Source organism: Anser cygnoides, chromosome 2 (genome assembly GCF_040182565.1).
Source record: "Anser cygnoides isolate HZ-2024a breed goose chromosome 2, Taihu_goose_T2T_genome, whole genome shotgun sequence".
Taxonomy (NCBI): domain Eukaryota; kingdom Metazoa; phylum Chordata; class Aves; order Anseriformes; family Anatidae; genus Anser; species Anser cygnoides.
This window is the reverse complement of record NC_089874.1, coordinates 18524248-18542368: the sequence shown is the minus strand read 5'-3', so window position 1 is coordinate 18542368 and position 18121 is coordinate 18524248. Positions and strand designations below refer to the sequence as shown.

Genomic DNA, 18121 nt, shown 5'->3' with positions numbered 1-18121 from the left:
GCATATGGCTGTACATCTTGGAGGATTAATTAAATGTGGATATATTTATATGGTGAAGATTAGTTATACTGAAGATTTTTCCTGCTTGGAGGTCTCAGCGGAGGGTGCTGCTACCAAGATTTTACGGCACCGTGGCATGCTCGTGAGTCTGGGCTGCTCCTTGGAGGCCCCTGGCATAGCACTAACACAGAGCCCCACCAAGGCTAGGCTGTGGTGTTAGTTATAACCTTTTGCTTCGATTTGTTACCCAAAGGTATGCCTGTAAGTCTTTCCCAAGCGTTTTTAAACCCTTCAAGCTTTCCTAGTGCTAAAGAAAAGGCTGAGTGAGCCAGGTAAAGCTGGCAAATACTGGGTGCTGGATTTTCATTGTGACAGTGGGACACACAGCACCTCTGCAGGACTTGTGCTCTGTAATGAGTACTCACTCAGCATCAATGCTTCAATGATGCTGCACTAACCTGGGGAGATCAAAGTGAAGCTGGTACTGTCGAGTGCCGAGAGTTCAAGGGGAAGTTTTTCTGACAGCAGTAATGAAGTGCTGCTGCTGACTGTTGTATCACACTTGTGGTGGGGCTTGAACAGCAGTCTGACAGACCATTGTCTGCATGGCTCTTGGGCAAGAAGAGGAATGATGACTTTGTCATGAAATCATTGTTTCCTTTAGTATATGAAACTGCGAAGCAAACCTGGTGGTGAGATTGAAAGTAGTCAAGAAGAATTTGTAGTTATCAAAGCTCAGGTCACAGGTTAAATTGCTCTTAACTTCAATTCTGAGGGACATCCCAATCTTGAGGGTGTAAGACGTGGCTGTAACAGTGGAAAATATTGTTTGGCAAGTAGAAAAAATCAAATTCTGATACTACCCTGTAAGCAACATTAACTTTCTTGGTGAGTTGACTCATTGTCAAACTGTACAGTCCAGAATAGAGCAAATTTAATAAAAGGATTTTGAGCTGTGGACAGTTACTTTGATTACTGCATGACTTAACTGTCTTCTTGCATGAAAGCAATATGCTTTTCAAATGCATATTGCCAATGCACAGAACCTAGTTGGGAGTTTTGTTCTACCAATGACCACCAAGTAAACAGAAAGACTCCGTAACAGACTGTCAGACTCTGTTTTGTGAAAAATAATAGTGTTTTCGTTTAACAGTCAGTGAGGTGGCTATTTTCCTTCAACTGCTATGTAATGTTGCACTAATATAAAAGGAAAGAATGATGCAAAATTGAGCAGAGATATTAAAATTTGGATCCTTTCTGAAGCCACCTTCTCGGTCAGGTTCCACAAAAAACACTGAAGTAGAATTTCAGTGAGAAGTGATTTTGCGATGAGAGGAGCATCAGTTATTCAACTCCACATAGCTGGACTCATCTCAAGACTCCTGACAGTCTTGAGTGGTAAAACCTCTGGAAAAATGAGCCAGAATCTTAGCTACCTAAAGATGGACCGAATGCCAAAGAACCGGTGCATCAGATTATTGTAGCCTGTTTTCCTAATGCATTTTCTTCTGCTGTTAATTGATGTCTGAGGGCACCAGTGGCAGCAAAACCTTTTCCTTTGACTGTGGCATTGGTAAGGGCATTCTCTAGTGTTTAATAAAACTCTTGATGTAGCTCTTCCCTGAGCAGGGATAAGGGTAAATTATGTCTACTAGGATATCACTCTTCTGAAGCTTATGGGAACCGAGGAAGCCTCTCACCCCTACCACACTGCCTGTGATCAGCCAGTAGGTTCAAAAAGTTATTGTGGATTGGGAAAACACACACAACTGTTCCACACCTTGCCAGTATGATCACATATGTCTTGCTAGTGTGTGGAACCAGCCTAAAAATAATGCTTAGATTCAAGAAACGATTGCTATAATGGTTGCTGGGAATTGCAATAGAAGGGACAGATGTAGCAGCTGGCTGGAAGGTGTTGGATTAGTAATGTTGTCCATGTTAACTTATTAAAATGCTGTGTACTGTTTTCCACCATTTTATTCCTCTGTCTGAATTAAGCAGCTAATTTAATGATTTATTGTAGCAGCTATTTGGTAGCTTTGGGATGAACTGTAAGAAATGTTTTTCCTTTCCAAAAAGCAGAGCCAGCAGGCTATCCACACTGGTGGGATTTTAACAGATGAACTCTTTCTAAAGAATTGAGCAGTCTACAAGATGTTCAGCCGTGCCCTCCTGTGAGATGAGCAGTGCAACTCCAGTGGACCTGCTATTACTCTTTCCTATTCTGATTGAGCTTTCTTTGCTAAAACTGCACAATTCTCATGGTGGGTTACTAGCCTGGACGGACTATTCTAGTGCTTCTTATCAGCCTTTAGAAGAGAATGTGAATGGCTGTTCTTAAAATTGTAAAGAAATATTTTTAATGAGGCTTTAAATGTGCAAAATGGATTTCATAATGAAAGTCATTTTTATTATTGTAGAGGTAATAGCAGTGGAGATAATGGCATTTATTGGCAGACGTAGACCAACTGTGAAAATTTGATTTAAAATGGTTAACATCAATAAATAATACAAAATAGAGTTATTTGGCATTTTTTTAAAAAGACATTGCAAAATACTGCTAGCTTGTTAATAATTTAGAAAAACATGAGTAGGTGAAAGACAGCTCTGGTCCACCCTGCCTGGGAATCAGAAGCAGGTCCAGCTGCTCCTTCACCAAAGGGTTTTGGAAATGGCTCACATTCTTGCAGAATTTGGCAAGCTCTCTTACTCCCCTGTGTTACTGTGTGGCCCATCTCCCAGGCAAACTTTTGTGATGTTTGCTGCCAAGTCACAGATGAATGCAGAAGCAGTTGGCAGAATGAGAAGTCCAGAGGCGAAGGACCCATGTGTATTTTGGTATATTCCTTGACAGCTTCTGGAAGGACTTCTGCAGATAATGTTTGGCATTTCCAGTATTGCTAATGTATAAAATATGAAATTATCCTAACAGTAGGAAAAAAGTCTGGGAAGAGATTCAGTATTAAGAGAATTCTCTCTAATGTAGATAAGACCATAAGGAAGTGAATTAGACTTTTCTCTTAATTCTGTCTAACCCATGCTAACAGTAAAAATGCCTTCATTTATCCTCAATATGAATGAAACCTGGCCCGGAGAAAATGTCTTCAAGGTAATCAGGCTGCATTATTTAATGGCTATACAATTATCAGTCCCTATGGTGTCTGTTAACAGGTTCCCCTGTAATTGCAGTTTAGTTTTCTAGGAGAGGACAAAATGGTAATTTTGTCCTATAGCATATCCATCAGAAGCAAAGTTTAATATGTTTTAAAATGATATTCAGGTTACCAATGGCAATTCCAATCTGTTATATAAAGAGAGATTTTTTTTTCCCTAAAAGTAGCCTGACTGTTGCCTGCACAGTTGTTTTCAGCAGTAATTTCAGCAGTAATGCCTTAAACACTGCCATTGCTTCAGAGCCTTTGAGTGTATAAACTACACATCTTCTGAAAGTGGTTGTAATTGTGTGTTTGTGATCTGGACTGTGGAAAGCATCATTTGCAGGCTGAGGTTGCGTTCCCCATATGTATGACGATAGCTGCAGATGAGTTTTCTGATGCTTAGCCCCTTCCTCCTGCAAGTAACCTGCCTTCTAGCACTGCTATGCTCACCGTTTTCCCTTCTCACCCTCTTCTAAGCAAGTACCACGATTTGTAATATCATATATCATATATTATAAAATATATTTCTCTTTACAAAAAGCTCCATTTCCCTTTTTTTTTTTTTTCCCACTAGCACTTCACTTTTTGTCACGTTTGACCAGTTATTGTCTGTTAACCTCGAGTGGTGATCAGAGCCCAAACAGGGCCATTCCTTAGGGCCAGGGTTCCTCAGGGATGCAGCCGGGTGACTGAGCTGTTCCACACTGCAAAAGGAGTGAATTAGGAGTTGGAGACTCTGCGAGCTTGAACTTTTGCTGAGTGGCTAGGAAGCCACTAGAACTGTGTCTGAATTGACATCAACTTTTCTGCTCATGGTTTGTTGGTAGTAGCCAAAGTGTCCTGATAAAAAAAGATAACATGAATAGCTTTTTCCATTTTATGACTGTTTTGACACGTAGCTAAGATTAATACAAAAATCACACATTATAGCTTTAATGATCACATGTAGCTTATAATTATTTATGTGACTGAGCTGAGACTCTTTATTATCACTGCTCGCTCTGGTCCCGTAGCTGAACAGAATCAGAATAATGAGAAATCCCATTAAAATGCAGAGTGGAGTTTTTAGCGAAGCTTCAGACCATTGGTTACTCACCTGAGACAAATATTTTCCTGATGCCTAACTTTGTTTTAAGCTGAATCAGATCAGCTGTTGGTGTGCTTTGTCTGACTTGGGATTTAAACAATGCAGTGTCATTATAAGTGCATGGGTGCTGGGAGAAAAATTATGGGAGCCTACCAAGTAACCCTGGTATATCAGTTATGGAGTGTCCAGCCCTGTCGTTCCCTTTTGAAATGAAATGGTGTATCTGAAGAGAAAAACCTTGTGAATAGCATTGTTAGCAGGCTGAATCCTTAGCTGCCTGGAGGCAAGCTGCCAGCTCCCAGGTGTGTGCACAAGGCCCTGGGGTGCACGGATGCTGTGCGCTTCTGAGGAGGCTGCAAACACATTTCAAAATGCAACCCTGCTCTTGGCAGATAAATGAAGTGAGAGAATGTAATGGGTAAAGCCTTTTCAATGACAAAACTGTCATTGACTTCAGCAGATGGATTTTTACTCTTTTATCTTCTTTCATTTATTTTCCTGCATGAGTGTGCCTGACACATGGCAAACAGGATGGGAAAGGAGCTCCCGGGGTCTCGCAGGACACCCGCCTGCTTCAGCAGCTCTTATATGCCAGACCCAAATTGACCTTTACATATACAGTATTTTCTAGAATTTCCACACATGCTGCCACAAACCACAGCGATGAAATGTGTTTATTTGTACTGTTTCTGTTAAATTTTATCCATCATGTCTTTACTCTTACTCCAACTTTTGAACAAGGAGTCGACTTTAGCCAAGGCAGACATCCCCATCACCCTGGGCATGCAGAAACACAGACTTTGAAAGCTGCTTGTGTGCTTTGAAAAACTTGAAGTACCCGAGTCAAGGCTGGCTGTATTTTCAGTCTTCTTTTAATTTTTAATTGTTATTTTTTGTAATTCTAAAATGACTGGTTTTACCCTTCGGGTTGAGAATGTCACAGACTACATTTATTTGGTGGTTCATATAAGTTTTTAAATTAGATATAGCACGTGATGCCACACACTTCCTTTTAAGCTATTAGTTTGTTTTTTATCTTGCTGTCATCTCCACTTCTATTTTCTTGTATGGATGTGATGTCTGCTTTGTGCATCTGCTGAATACTTTGTCACTTGATTTCTGTCCAGTCAGATCTGGTGAATGGCTTTGCCTCTTTTATGCCAGAAGATTTGGCTTAGACTTCCAAAGCAATTGCACAGTTTATTCTAAGAATCAATTTTCTTTCCAAACAAATATATTCTTTATCATGTTAGATTTCTCCAACTTTGTCATTTACAACAATCAGCAGAAAAATTAAACCAATACAACCTCTTTCTGCTGGGTTAGATGGTGTGTCTGTGTTGATTCAGGACCAATTTATATTTACTTATAAATAATTTCAGGGTAAATAATCATATCTTCCTCTTTGAGCTGACTATAATTTAAAAGCATAGTATGTTAAACTTAGGAATCATTTTCTTATACAAATATTGTAAAGGTGAAAGTAAAAACTTGCAAACCCGGGAACAGACAGCTGGAATAAACACATGCTGGAATAAATAGACAACTATAACCCTCTTTTTAGCAAAGGTTATGAAGCTGATGTAAATTGTAACCAAGCAATCTATAAGAACTGGATAATGGCTGGAAGTTAAAGCAGTGTGAGTGCCAATTACGGGAGGATGTCCTGAAAGGAGTATCAGGGGAAGGCTCACTGTAGCTATCCTGCATCTTTTGCTGTTTGCCTAGGCACTTGCTGTTGCATCCATAAGAGACGGAATTAAATTAGGCACAATTTTTAAAAGTTGATGACCACTGACGAGCAAACAGTACTCAGAAATACGGTGGTTTTATTCCCACAGCTTTGCTTTCTCGTTCATGATAAAATCTGAAACCAGGTCAGCTTTATGCTTCCCTTTTTTGCTTATGTGGAGGTAGGTATTTTTCAGGCATGCATTTTTCCACTGCTAAGTTCTATATGGATGAAATCTTGTGTGACCTAGCAGCAGATTAATATCTTACTGGCATCGTCTACAAAGTCTGTTGCGAGCTGTTCAGTCCCCATGCTCCCGGTGCCCAGCACCCAGGAGTGACACAGGAGCTGTCTGAAACACGGTCTGATTCCCAGTTACATTAAATAATCTTACCGTTCTGTCAAGGTGGAGCTTGCTGTGCTGGGCTGTATGCCCTGCAGAACCTTAGGAAGACCATGATCTCCGTAACATTTGCCCCTGCTGGTTGATACAGGACTAACTTGTAAAATATTTTCAAGAAGAGAGGAATTTCTTAAATCTAGGAATAGTATTTCCCGTCTTTTTGGCCACACGATATTTTGCGTTCTTCGTGCTTCACTGCTGCAATTTCTTAAAAAAAAAAAAAAAAAGAAAAAAAAAGGAAAGAAAGAAAGAAAGAAAGAAAGAAAGAAAAAGACTGTAAATAGTTCTGTTTCCATGAAACGTTGGTAATCTCTGAGCACGCTGCAATTTCACAGTTTGAAACTGTATCTGCTTTCTGGAGGGATCCAGGCTTGCTTTCCCTCCCCTCCTTTCACCAGACTGATCCTTTTTATAACTTTGCATGGGATTTTATGGACTGCAAGAAAGAATTTGAGTGATGGTTCTTATGTCATACATTACAGTTGCCAAAGACAAGAAACACGGGTAATATCTTACACCAAAGGAAGACAGCAGTGTTTGAAACACTCTTTGTTTTCAGGTTCTAGACTGGTCAGGAACAATAAAACAGAAAGATTATTAACTTCTGTTGGTATGATTACTGGATGTGTATGATCAGTAAAGCATTTATTCTAATGCAGAGAATTTCTGCAGTGAGAATAGATTATAGATGTGGTCCTATGGGTGCTGTGGTATTTGAAGGATTCAGTTGAAGCTAGCTCTTTTCTTCCTTGGCTTCCAAAAGCAAATGCGTTATCTTTAGCAGCACGTGCATTCGTCTTACAAAGAAAAAAGCCAGAAAACCACAACAGAATTTTCTCTTGAAATACGTTTCTGAAGCATGATGACTGAAAGGTGCTGGAGATGACAGAATTTGCACATTGTTTTCCTTCTTTAGCTGCTTTTTTGTGCTTGGCTAAAGAGGTTTTGTTGTCATTGGACTTACACATTCATCTCACTTTGATGTCTCCTGTCCTCCACCTTGTCAACGGTCACATTTCTGTGGAAGATGAAGCGAGAAGAAAAATTATTTGCGCCTTCTCTTTTCTTTTTTCTTTTCTTTTTTCTCTTTCCTCTCATGTTTACGTAAAGGCTGAATGAAGTTTCAGTGTTCTTGCATGCTGGTTTCCTGCTTATTGTTGCTTTCCAGTAGCACCCACCGGCCTGCACTGAGGTGCTGAGCTCGGCACTGCGTACACACACATGAAAAAAAACTGCTCTGCACTACCTGAGGGCACGAAAAGCAAAGTGGCTTTCCCAGTATCAGGAGGGGTTATGTCACAAAACTGAAATTTGAGATGAATGCTTGAGTTTTTATTAAGTGTCAGCACGGACTGTCCTCTCGTGGTTTGCATTTGATTTTTAAAACTTGTGTCTTATTTACTTAGCTCTGTCCCCTGCATCTTCCTCCCAGCCACAGGCAGGCAGAGATTTACACATATTCTGCAGTCACGGTCAGCTGCAAACAAGTGAAACTTAAGGAACTAAGAGGGCAGAGGATATTTTAGTTAAATCATTCAGTTGCTCACTGAGGAAATATGATTGTCTAGTTCCTATTCACAAAGGCATATTGATATGGTATATCAACTATATTGGTATAGTATCTATATACTAGTACCTATGCTGACAGGAAGGGCATCTAGGATGGCAGTCTATTTTGATGTGGTAAAGTGCAATAAGCATTATTGGGAAAAATCATTTACCAGTGTTTCTGCCTTCACGTTGCCAAAGTACTTATTTCTTCTGTGCTAATCACAGCCTATTTCTTGTGTAGAAGTGCTCCTACAATAGATGTTCTGTCACCATCAGAAATTTGCTGTGGTGATCCTTGTGTTGGAATTCAGTGAAAATGAAGCTGAATTAAAGCAAAACTTGTTTCACATGTTACTTCCTTATAAAGGATGAAGAGAGCTTGGGAGGAAGTACAAGGGCTCCTGCTCAATGTCTGTTTGCTCTCATTGACCTTGGTCAGATTTAGGCCCACAGCCATTTTGTTTAACCAGTCGTTGGCTTTGTTTTAACTCGGTAAATCTCCACTAACGTATGGTTTCCAGGCTGGTGGGGGTACCCAGTACCAGCCCATAGGTACCGGGCTTTGTAGGCGGGCTGCAGGTGTCCGTGCTCTTCCTCACACAGCATGAGCCTTCACCGTCTGAAATCCCCTCTGCTCTGCTGGTGAAAAGAGATGGAAAATGCCTAGGAAAAATACAGCCATGTGGTGTCCCACCTAGGTTTGAAGGTGGCCAGGACAGACATGGCTGTCGGAGCTGTGCTGAGCTCTGCAGGCACTGCCTGGCCTGGGCTTGTCCCCTGTCTTCTAGGGGTTGTCCCAGCACGTGGTGGAAGTGGGATCTGGGGCCTGGGTGCAGGTTCAGGGCCGTGCTCAAGATGCAGTGTGGATGGAGCCTGGCAACTGGGGACACCTCACAGGGACAAAACTCAAATTTGCCACTTGGTCGGTTTGTCATGGGACAGGTTTGTTTGTAACTGTGCTGTTCACTAGGGACGAAACAAAAACAAACAAACAACAACAACAAAAAAAACAAGTTGGAGTGAAATATGGCTGTGGGAAGAGTCCCTGAGAAAATAAATATTGTCAGACTGGAAGGGGTGTCTGCTCATTCTTAGAAGTCTGCTCACAGGATCTTGTAATGTTTTGCTTATGTTTCAATGTATATCTCAGTATACAGTTGTATGATCATCTGCATTACTTTTCTTTTTTTCCTTTCTCACAGTGCATGCCAATTAAAGGCCTTGGATTTGTGCTTGGAGCCTACAAATGTATTTGCAAGACTGGATTCTATCATCCCAACATCTTTTCAGTGAACAGCTTTCAAAGTAAGTGCCTTTGCTTGAGTCTTAGGAAAAAAAAAAAAAAGAGAGAAAGAAACCAGAGATCATTAGTAATGCAGAGCTCCTTTTTATCCTAGTCAGGATTATACAGTGAAATCCCAGTGGTTTGCAACTCTCGGATTATGTAATGATTTAAGGAGTTCTGTCCCTTTGGTTTGCCATTTGTGATACACTTGAGAATCCTGTAAAACATACCCACTTTACGAACATTTGATTTGTAAATAAATTTAAAAATATGAAAAGAAGTCTTGCTATAGGGAAATAAAGACTTCTGGCATCTCTGTGTTCAAGCACAAGTATTGAGGAATTTAATCTAATAATTGTCTCTGTTGTTAGGTCAAACTGGAATGCCTTAGCCTCTGGCTTTGTGTGTGCTTTAATTGTTTTAATTTTACTTCATTTTCAAAGGAGAATCCAAAGGAGCATGTCCAAGCTCTCATTCTTACAAACAGGCTGTTAGAGATGGGTGAGTTCTGAGCCTGGTTGGCAGTATGATATGGATGACATATAGCCTACACTTCCCAAGAAAGCACGTTGTGTGGTACTTAAAGTGAGTTAAAGGAAGTAGGGAAACAGAACTCCATTGATATACAGCAGGAAAAATACAAAAAGAATACACAAAAAATACAAAAAAATATACAAAAATACAGAAAAAAATACACAGCAGGAAAAACAAGCATCTCCAAAGGTGGTGTCTGTTACTTTTATCATATGACCAAGGTGTGATCTCTGTGCAGACTTTGCTAGTGAATCCCATCCCCAGCTTCTTGGCCCCATGTTACAGTGTACCTGATAACTGGGTTAACACTACTGGTTTATTGTTAACTCAAGAGCTGTAAATAAAGCTTCTAAGTTCCTTCCCAAATTAGTTACTCACAAGCTCTGCTTCCTTATGTTAAAAGTGACAGGGTTTATAGGCAAAAGGTGGGTAGCTCTTTTAATAGATATTCCTGTTTGTTTGATAATGGATATTCCCTGTTTATTTGCAGCCCCAAGTTCCAGAGGTTTCTTCTTTCATGACTTGTGTCATGGGATGGCCCATTTTTATTGATTAGGTCTGGTTCTGATATAGATCGGCCAAAGTATCTCACTCCTAACTCGGCCTATATTATATCTCCTGTAAATATATGTAGCATAAATAGCACAGTGTTTGTTTAAAAAATTACTTGGTGAGTGTTTGTTTCCCTTCCCTTTTCATATTGTGGAGTGTTGTAGAAGGCAGCCTTGTGATAGTGCTTTTTCTCTGGGCTCTCTATGAATCTTTTAATAGAAAAAGGATGATGCTTGGTTGCTCCTGCAGTGCAGTGAGTTATGATGGAGTTGGGATTTAACTCTTTGAATGAGCATATGGAAAAAGACAACAACAAAAAAAACATTCATAGTTTTTTATCATACCAAATGACATAGACCACACAAAAATAATGTGGCTAGAGACATTAACAACAGTGATCATTACGGATGAGATGCATCTTTATTTTATATTAGCTGTCTAAAGTGCAGATGTGTGGCATATATTAGTCACCTAGGTTTACACTGTAGTCAGTAGGGAGAGCATGGCTCCCCTGGAGGGTAATCCTGCTGCTTTGGAAACTTGTCTTTAGATGAGAGAAGTAACTCTTTAGGCAAACAGTCTTTTTTTTTTTTTTCCCCTCCATGTACGACAGAAGGAGGAGCCTACATGACTAACTTAGATTGGATATTTTGCTTCTAAATAGCTAACATACAGTGAAATTTTCTCATGAAACTGTTTGTATATACTGATATTTAAGGGGGTGGAATTAAATGATCTGTGGCCTCTCCGATCTGGCCATGTGTTACTGTGAGCTAACGTAAGCATGAGGTTAGAAAAAGTCATTAATAAAGAACTGCTTTTAATTCATCTAGATGCAGCTCAATTTGCCAGGCTCTAGAGACGACTTCAAAATGTGAAAAGTGAGACCGCTAGTGGGAGACTGGAAGTGACTGTGAATTAATGGAAGAAAAAACACTGGTTCAAGGGAACTTAACCCTGTCACCCAACTACATTCTGTAAAAACAAAAACAGAAAAGACAACAAGGTTAGAATGGCTGTAGTATGTATTTGGAGGTTCAATACGGTACTAATACAGGGATTCTAGACACGATTCCTGCAAGTTTTGACAGAAACTGTCTGACCTGAAGATCTCTTTGTGGAGATAGGTTGGTGAAGTGTGATGATAAGAGAGATGAAACTGCATAGAAATGTTAATGGCTTAGAAAGTATTCCTAGAGAAAGAAAATCAAGAGGCAGGAAAGATTTGCAGGTCTTAAGATAAGATCTAAATAGGTAGATAGATTAAAAATGACCAGTTTTGTACTTCTGTTGATTGATAATTTGAGTTCAGGGTTGTATCTTGAAATGGGGGTAATTCTTAATGATATTTGGATTCTGCACCATAGCAAAATATGTTTAATTGCAGTTGCACATTGAGCCTGAAGTAACAACGTTTTAAGCAGGAACAAGGTTTTGCTTTAGGTCCAGATGAATGTTCAGGCTGAGACTGAAAGATAGCTGTATAAAGTGGCTTTGCAGGGATGTTTGAGTCTCTACACAGTTTGCTCAGTGGGCAGGCTTAAAAGATTGCTTATCTACCTCCTCTGCAAAGTCAGCTGGAGACCTAATGCTGAGATGCAATGTTGCATAAACAATGTCCTCAGTAGGAAAGATTCTGTTTTTCTGACTTAGAGCAGTAAAGTTGGGCTGCTCGCAGGGGGGTTGTGCAGCTTGTGTTGCAGGTTCTAAAAGTCTGCATGGGACAGGGAAATTTGGGCCATTCTCATACCGATGGGGAAGCCAAGTAGGAGAGCTGTCCCAAGGCTGGGTTTGTTCTTCAGAACCGACAGTGCCAAAATACTTAAAATGATTCTCTTTTTTATTGAATTGTGTAATGTGGACTCTCGGTACTAATGGAGTACAGAGTTAATGCCATATTTCCAGTGTCTCCTTTGATCAGCTTTCAAGGTCAAACTTTTCAGAAATAATGAATATAAAAATTATGTCCATACAAAATTGTCAAGCCGTAGTCGCATAGGATTTGTGACTCAAGTAATCTCATCAGAAACTGATTTTAGAAAAAGACCTATTTCAGGTATGCAAGTTGCTTTAACCTGAAAGTGCTTGAATACCTAGTTATACACTTTCTCCTAATAGCTCGCTTTTAGGAAACGCTATGAACTTATGTTCTTTGCCTCACAAGTTAATCAGATACGCATCAGAAGATCCTTAGTAGAACAGCTGTCGTTTGTTCAACCTAAAATTGCATTCTTTAGCAATACATTGACAATGAATTGCAGAGATTCCTGTCAGCTCTTGCTGTTTGGTTGTGGAACCTGCCCAGTGCAAAAAGGTACTGGTACACCTCTTGTGTCTGGATATGAGACTGGAATGTCTCTGACAGTGCAATGACCTCAAGTCTCAGGAGGGATTTCCAGTTCAACTAGAATTTCCATTCTTTATGCCTGCCCCTTGGCTCTGGTTCTTCAGCAGTACTCACTTGTGCACATCTCTGTGTGCATGAAATCTCTTGCTGACTTCAGAGATACATTTCCAGGGTGAGGATTATGACCATGGCTGACTGCAGCTTTGAGATGCTAGCAGATCCAGTTCCGTTCACACATGCTGCATAAGTTACTGCAGCATCACTCTAATGTTCGTAGTCCACATTATTACAAAACAGGAGCAGAATCTGTCTTGTGTTCTGCTCACTGCTCAGCATGCCCCGTGCTCTCTGTGCTTATCGGACAGAAAAGGAAGACAGGGATAGAAGAGAGAAGAACTAGGAAAAATACAGTAGAGGGGACATAGCCAAAGCATTTAAGTTTTTTAGTTTTCGTTTTCCAGTACTCAGGCATTATTTTTATTACATTTCATATTAGTTTGTGCCCCTATTCCAATTTTCCACAAATTCTTTGTTCTTTTCTCCTTCCATTTTACCCTTTTCTTTTTTTCTTACTGCATTTTTTTTTTCTTTTCTTGAGGACGGTACTTTTATTTATCTTCCTCCTCAGGTCTAACAGTGGCACACAGTGTTGCAGTGTTCAATACAGTCTCACTTATGTCAGTGCTAAAACTGCTGCTGCCTTACATGGAGCACAATTGGCTTTTTGTCTGTGTACCTTACCAGTGTTCAAAATATTCGGCCATCTTTTAGGGAGGAAAAAGTGCTTTTCTTCACTGGATGAGCCATGTGGAATCTGAAAGAGCAGCTGAAACAGGAGTAGGCACGACACAGTGCAGTCTTGGCCTGGCAGTGCTGTATGAGGCAGTCACATCACGCTTAGCTTGGGCTGTCTATGGCTTGAGGTGATGTTATATTGACTTGGGTGAAGGGATTGTGCCAGACATAAAAGGCAGAGTGGTTCAACTATGCAATGCCTGGCAGTGCCCTGGGACAGAGAGCCAGGGCAGGGGTGTGGGTGGACTTGGACTCCCTCTCCAAACAAGCTCACAGTCAGTGGCAAATACAATGGTCGGTCATTTGCCAAGAGCTTCTTTTAGAGGGTCTGAAAAATGTTCTTTCTTTTTGGTAAGGAAAAATAAAAAGGTGGAGATTGTAAATAATTTCTTATCACATTGTATAAAATCTCGAGTAGATCCAATTATTTGGATCTTTCTTATATAAGCTATAATGAAGAATCATTGCAGAGTCAAAAGATGTTCACCAGATAATCAGTCATAGTTGGCAGCGCAGGAGATGCATATTGATGATCTTCCTTTATACACTGCAGAAATCACTACACCAGAAATATCTAAGCAAAGGTTTGCTGTTGCATTGTGAAGTCATATCCTTGGGATATTTACTATAACATGCAACTGTTTATCAGCAATTATCCCCATAGTATGTTGTGAGCATACACATGAATAAACCTCTGTGCATGACTGATAAGAAAATACTTGATAAAATAGATTTGAATGTATTTGCAGCAGCTTTCAGAGTTGAACATTTAAGAAATAAAGAATATCAAGTTTAGGACCATGCAACATTTTCAAGACACATGTGACTTAAGTAATCTCCTAACTTAGTTTTTAACTTACATTTTTTCAGTGTTTAAATTTTTACACTGATAATATTTTATTTTAGATAGTTACCACAATAACATTTTATCGAAGAGTGGTGCATATGTGACTTAGAAATGTGAGGTTTTAAGAGATTAAATAATCTTCTAGGAAATGGACTAATTGAAGGGTGACTCCTTATGGAAATGATAGAGGAACAGGTGATGGTGGAAAAGTAGGTTTATATGAGTACAAATGGAAATGAAGTTGAAAACTTGGGCAGGAGATAGTGCATTCTTGATTTCGCTACTGAGATGGGATGTAGAAGACAGTCACTTCTGTCTCTGACAGAGGTCAGTGTGGCTCTGTTGATGTATATGTTAACCGAGAAAATAAAGATATAACGTTAGATACAGAGAAGATGGGTTCTGGCAAAGCTTTTGAAGTGATAATGGGCAGAGGTCCATGGGTATTCAGTCTGACAAAAAGTTTTAGTCGAAGGATGTCTTCAAGATCAGTGTTTCTTAGAGGTTCTCCACTTTCATGGGATGCCCAAGCATGGTTATTTTCCAACATTTCCATTCTTACCTCCCATAATCTGGGTCAAAAAGACACTAGATCTATTCTTACCGTCTCTTGGTGTATAAGGAAATCTATCATGAGTCAGCACTACTCTCCTATTATTCGGGTTTCCAACATCTTTGTTTAGAATAAAGCTCCAAAGAGAAATCCATGATTTTCATGAAAAATACCAGCCTGTTCTCACCATGGGATGTGAGAGAGAAGCACCTCTCACTGAAGGTGAGGAGTAAAGGGCTGCTGGAACAACACACCAAATGTTTATTTACTCGTATGTATGAATGGTTTGTCCCTTTCCTAGGTTTTGCCCGTCAACAGACATGTTCCTGCACATTCACGCATACATTTGAGAAAGGAAGAAGTAATTATCCTTGTAGATAACCTTCTGTTTCAAATATTTTAACCTAAAAGTCTGAAGAATTTCATACACCAACATGCATATGTGCAACATTACTGAATTACGCTGTCTCTTGAATTAAGACTAGATTTACAACCTTCCCTGCTGGAGAAGGAAAATTTTGATAAAAGGTACTGGAGCAATTCTCTAGCCTTGTGAAAAGTGAGAAAAGTTTTTGTGCTTTTTAACACACCATTGATACGGTTTCAGCCACATTCTCTGAAACTCCCCAACTTGTATTGCTGCAATTAAGGACTTTAAGCAAATTCAGCTTGCTTTCTTATTTACTTAACTTTATTCTGTTTTCGCCCTTTTTCTTTCAACCGTTTCTTCTATTAGTTGACTGTAGGGTAAGTAGTCTTGTGGGGGGTTACGCTCAAGTGTTCATGGATCAGGAAAAGCAGAAATGCTCCTGTATGCTCTCTTGGTGGGTTCACTTTGATGGGACAAATCTCAGCTCAGGAACAGTTGATTTTCATAGACAAGATATTAACTTGCCAATGGGATTTCGAGGTTTTCTAGTGTGTTTCTGTGAACTGTGAAAAATTATACTTAGTGTAACTGCACTGGTTTGGATTTGGGCACAGAATAGTGCAATTGTGCAACTGTTTGCTGAACAAATGTTAATTAATAAGGTGGTTTTTTATTTATTTATTTTTTTAAGCTAATTATTTCACTAGATAGCATCTTGATGAAATTGAGGAGCAATATCAAATAAGACCAGAGCTTTTACAGTGAACATTAATTAGTTAATGGATCTACTCTTCATGTGTCTGTGTAAAATTGTTTCCTTATTCCCAAATCTTTGATGTAATTTTTCCCCATTCAGAAGTCTCCTTAAAAGAATTTCCTGTGCAGATTTATCCCTCCTTAAATACAACGGGAATGTATTTAGCATTTAATAAGCTCACTTTCCCTCATGTCTAAATTGGTCTGCATTTTCTGAATGTGATAAAAGAGAGTGAAATGACAAAAGCAGCGCTGGCAAACTATTTCATCCTTCAGTGAAAGAGTAGAATGGGGAAGGAAAGGGAATCAGCAGAGAACTGTTTTGTTCCTGTATGGATGAGCTGCGCATACTGTACAATTAAAGTTGTCCCCCCTTTGCCCCACTTGATACTTTCAGGAAAGGATACAGATAATCGCTTTTCTGGAGGTGACTTGTCGGAGGAAGTCTACACCTGCCTACCCTGCAGGGAAGGATGTTCTTACTGTACAGATGATACTCCCTGCTATGCACAGGAGGACAAGTATTTACGGCTTGCTATCATCTCATTCCAAACGCTCTGTATGCTGCTGGACTTCATAAGCATGCTGGTAGTCTACCATTTCCGCAAGGCAAAGGTAAGCAGCCTTGTTTTGCTTTAATCTTCCTTCTCACTGAGTAGTACAGACTCATTTATGTTAGGTGTGTAGCTTCTCATCTGGAGGACACTCAGCTTCTCAAGTAAGGAGCACAACTCTTTCCCAGAAGATTGGATTTCCATACAGGAATGCTTTGCTGTAGGCATGGAGGTACCTAAATTGTTTATGTAATTAAAAAAAACAAAAACTGAGCAAGTTGTCTCCCAGTGAAGTCTGCTTACATTTATAGATGGTCTGTAAAAATCAAGGAAACCTATTGTGTTCAAAGTCATTTTGGAAAATCAGGCCAATAATGGAGGTACCTAAGAAGGTATGTGGGTATTTATACACTCCAGATCTTGAAAGTCTCTGGCTCTTTTACCACTGCTAGGAAGGATGTTTGGTTTCAATATATTTGAGACTCTAGCTGGGTAATAAACTTTCTGCTTTTACCTCATTCAAAATATATTTACATGTAATATCTCATGCAATTTCACTGTTGGCTCAGTAAATGCAGAATGTTCTATGAAACTTCCAATTTACTAAAAAAAAAAAAGAATTTAAGCTGGCATATATTCACTACCTACATTTGGAAGACGTAGGTGTGCACACAATATGCTACATTGTTGAAATTAATAGCTTCATCCATTTTCCATAACTAGATAAGAATTTCCATTTTGGTTTTTGGAACACTTGATCCCACAATCTTCCTAATCCTACACTGTCTGTATTACAAATGTGTGGCTCATTTTGAAAGACTTTAATATCCTGGCAGGAAATCACAGAATGAACAGTAACATTATTTTTTTTTCTTTTCTGTTTCTGACCGAGTCTTTGCATTTAATGAAATTGCATCAAATGATTCAAATTACAGACCTAATTGTATTTATAGAGTTTTTCATTATGAAAAGTATTTTGTACGCATCTATTTAGTTGCCTAATGTTAACTTAGCAGAAGAACTTAATTTCAATTCTGAGAGGTTTTAGTCCTCAGGGTAATGTTGCTTGCTTTTAATGGTTGTGTAAAATAGATCATGATGAAAGAAGTGTTCCTCATGAGTAAAACTTTTCTCTCTAGTTCTGCAAAGTGAATAGAGTAGCTTACTTCATGTCCAGCTCTTGCAAGTTTGCCCTGATTTTTTTCTCAATAAAGTATTGATGGTTTTATAAGAAATTTCTATACTTGTTCATAAATAGTTTGAGGTCAGATATGAATGAAATTACAGAAACGAACTTGCAATTGAACACTTACATATGTTTTGATATCATATTCACTACTGTTAAAATATATATATATATTTATTAAACATACTAGAGAAATCTTGAATTTCACAAAACCTGCTAGTTATGCCAGGTACCTTTTTACTTTTGTGACAACCAGCCATTCCTCCAAAGTAAGCTGCAAGTAAAGAACCAGACAGGATCTGCATTTAATACCAAGGCAAACCAAGAAGCATATACACACCTTTCCTTGTTTCTAAAGAATTTTCCAGACTTTATAAAAAAACCATAAGCCTATTCTTTTCCAGATTA

General features: G+C 39.2%; 1 protein-coding gene across 2 annotated transcripts in view; it reads left to right on the top strand.

Annotated features, from left to right (window-relative positions):
* The window catches only part of GPR158 (G protein-coupled receptor 158), a 196911-nt gene that overhangs the window by 75132 nt on the left and 103658 nt on the right, over positions 1-18121 (top strand). For both annotated transcript variants that reach the window (XM_066991582.1, XM_048048493.2), the window contains exons 3-4: positions 9137-9239; positions 16371-16588. In XM_066991582.1, the coding sequence (XP_066847683.1) occupies positions 9137-9239; positions 16371-16588 (321 nt within the window). The remainder of the gene's footprint in view (positions 1-9136; positions 9240-16370; positions 16589-18121) is intronic.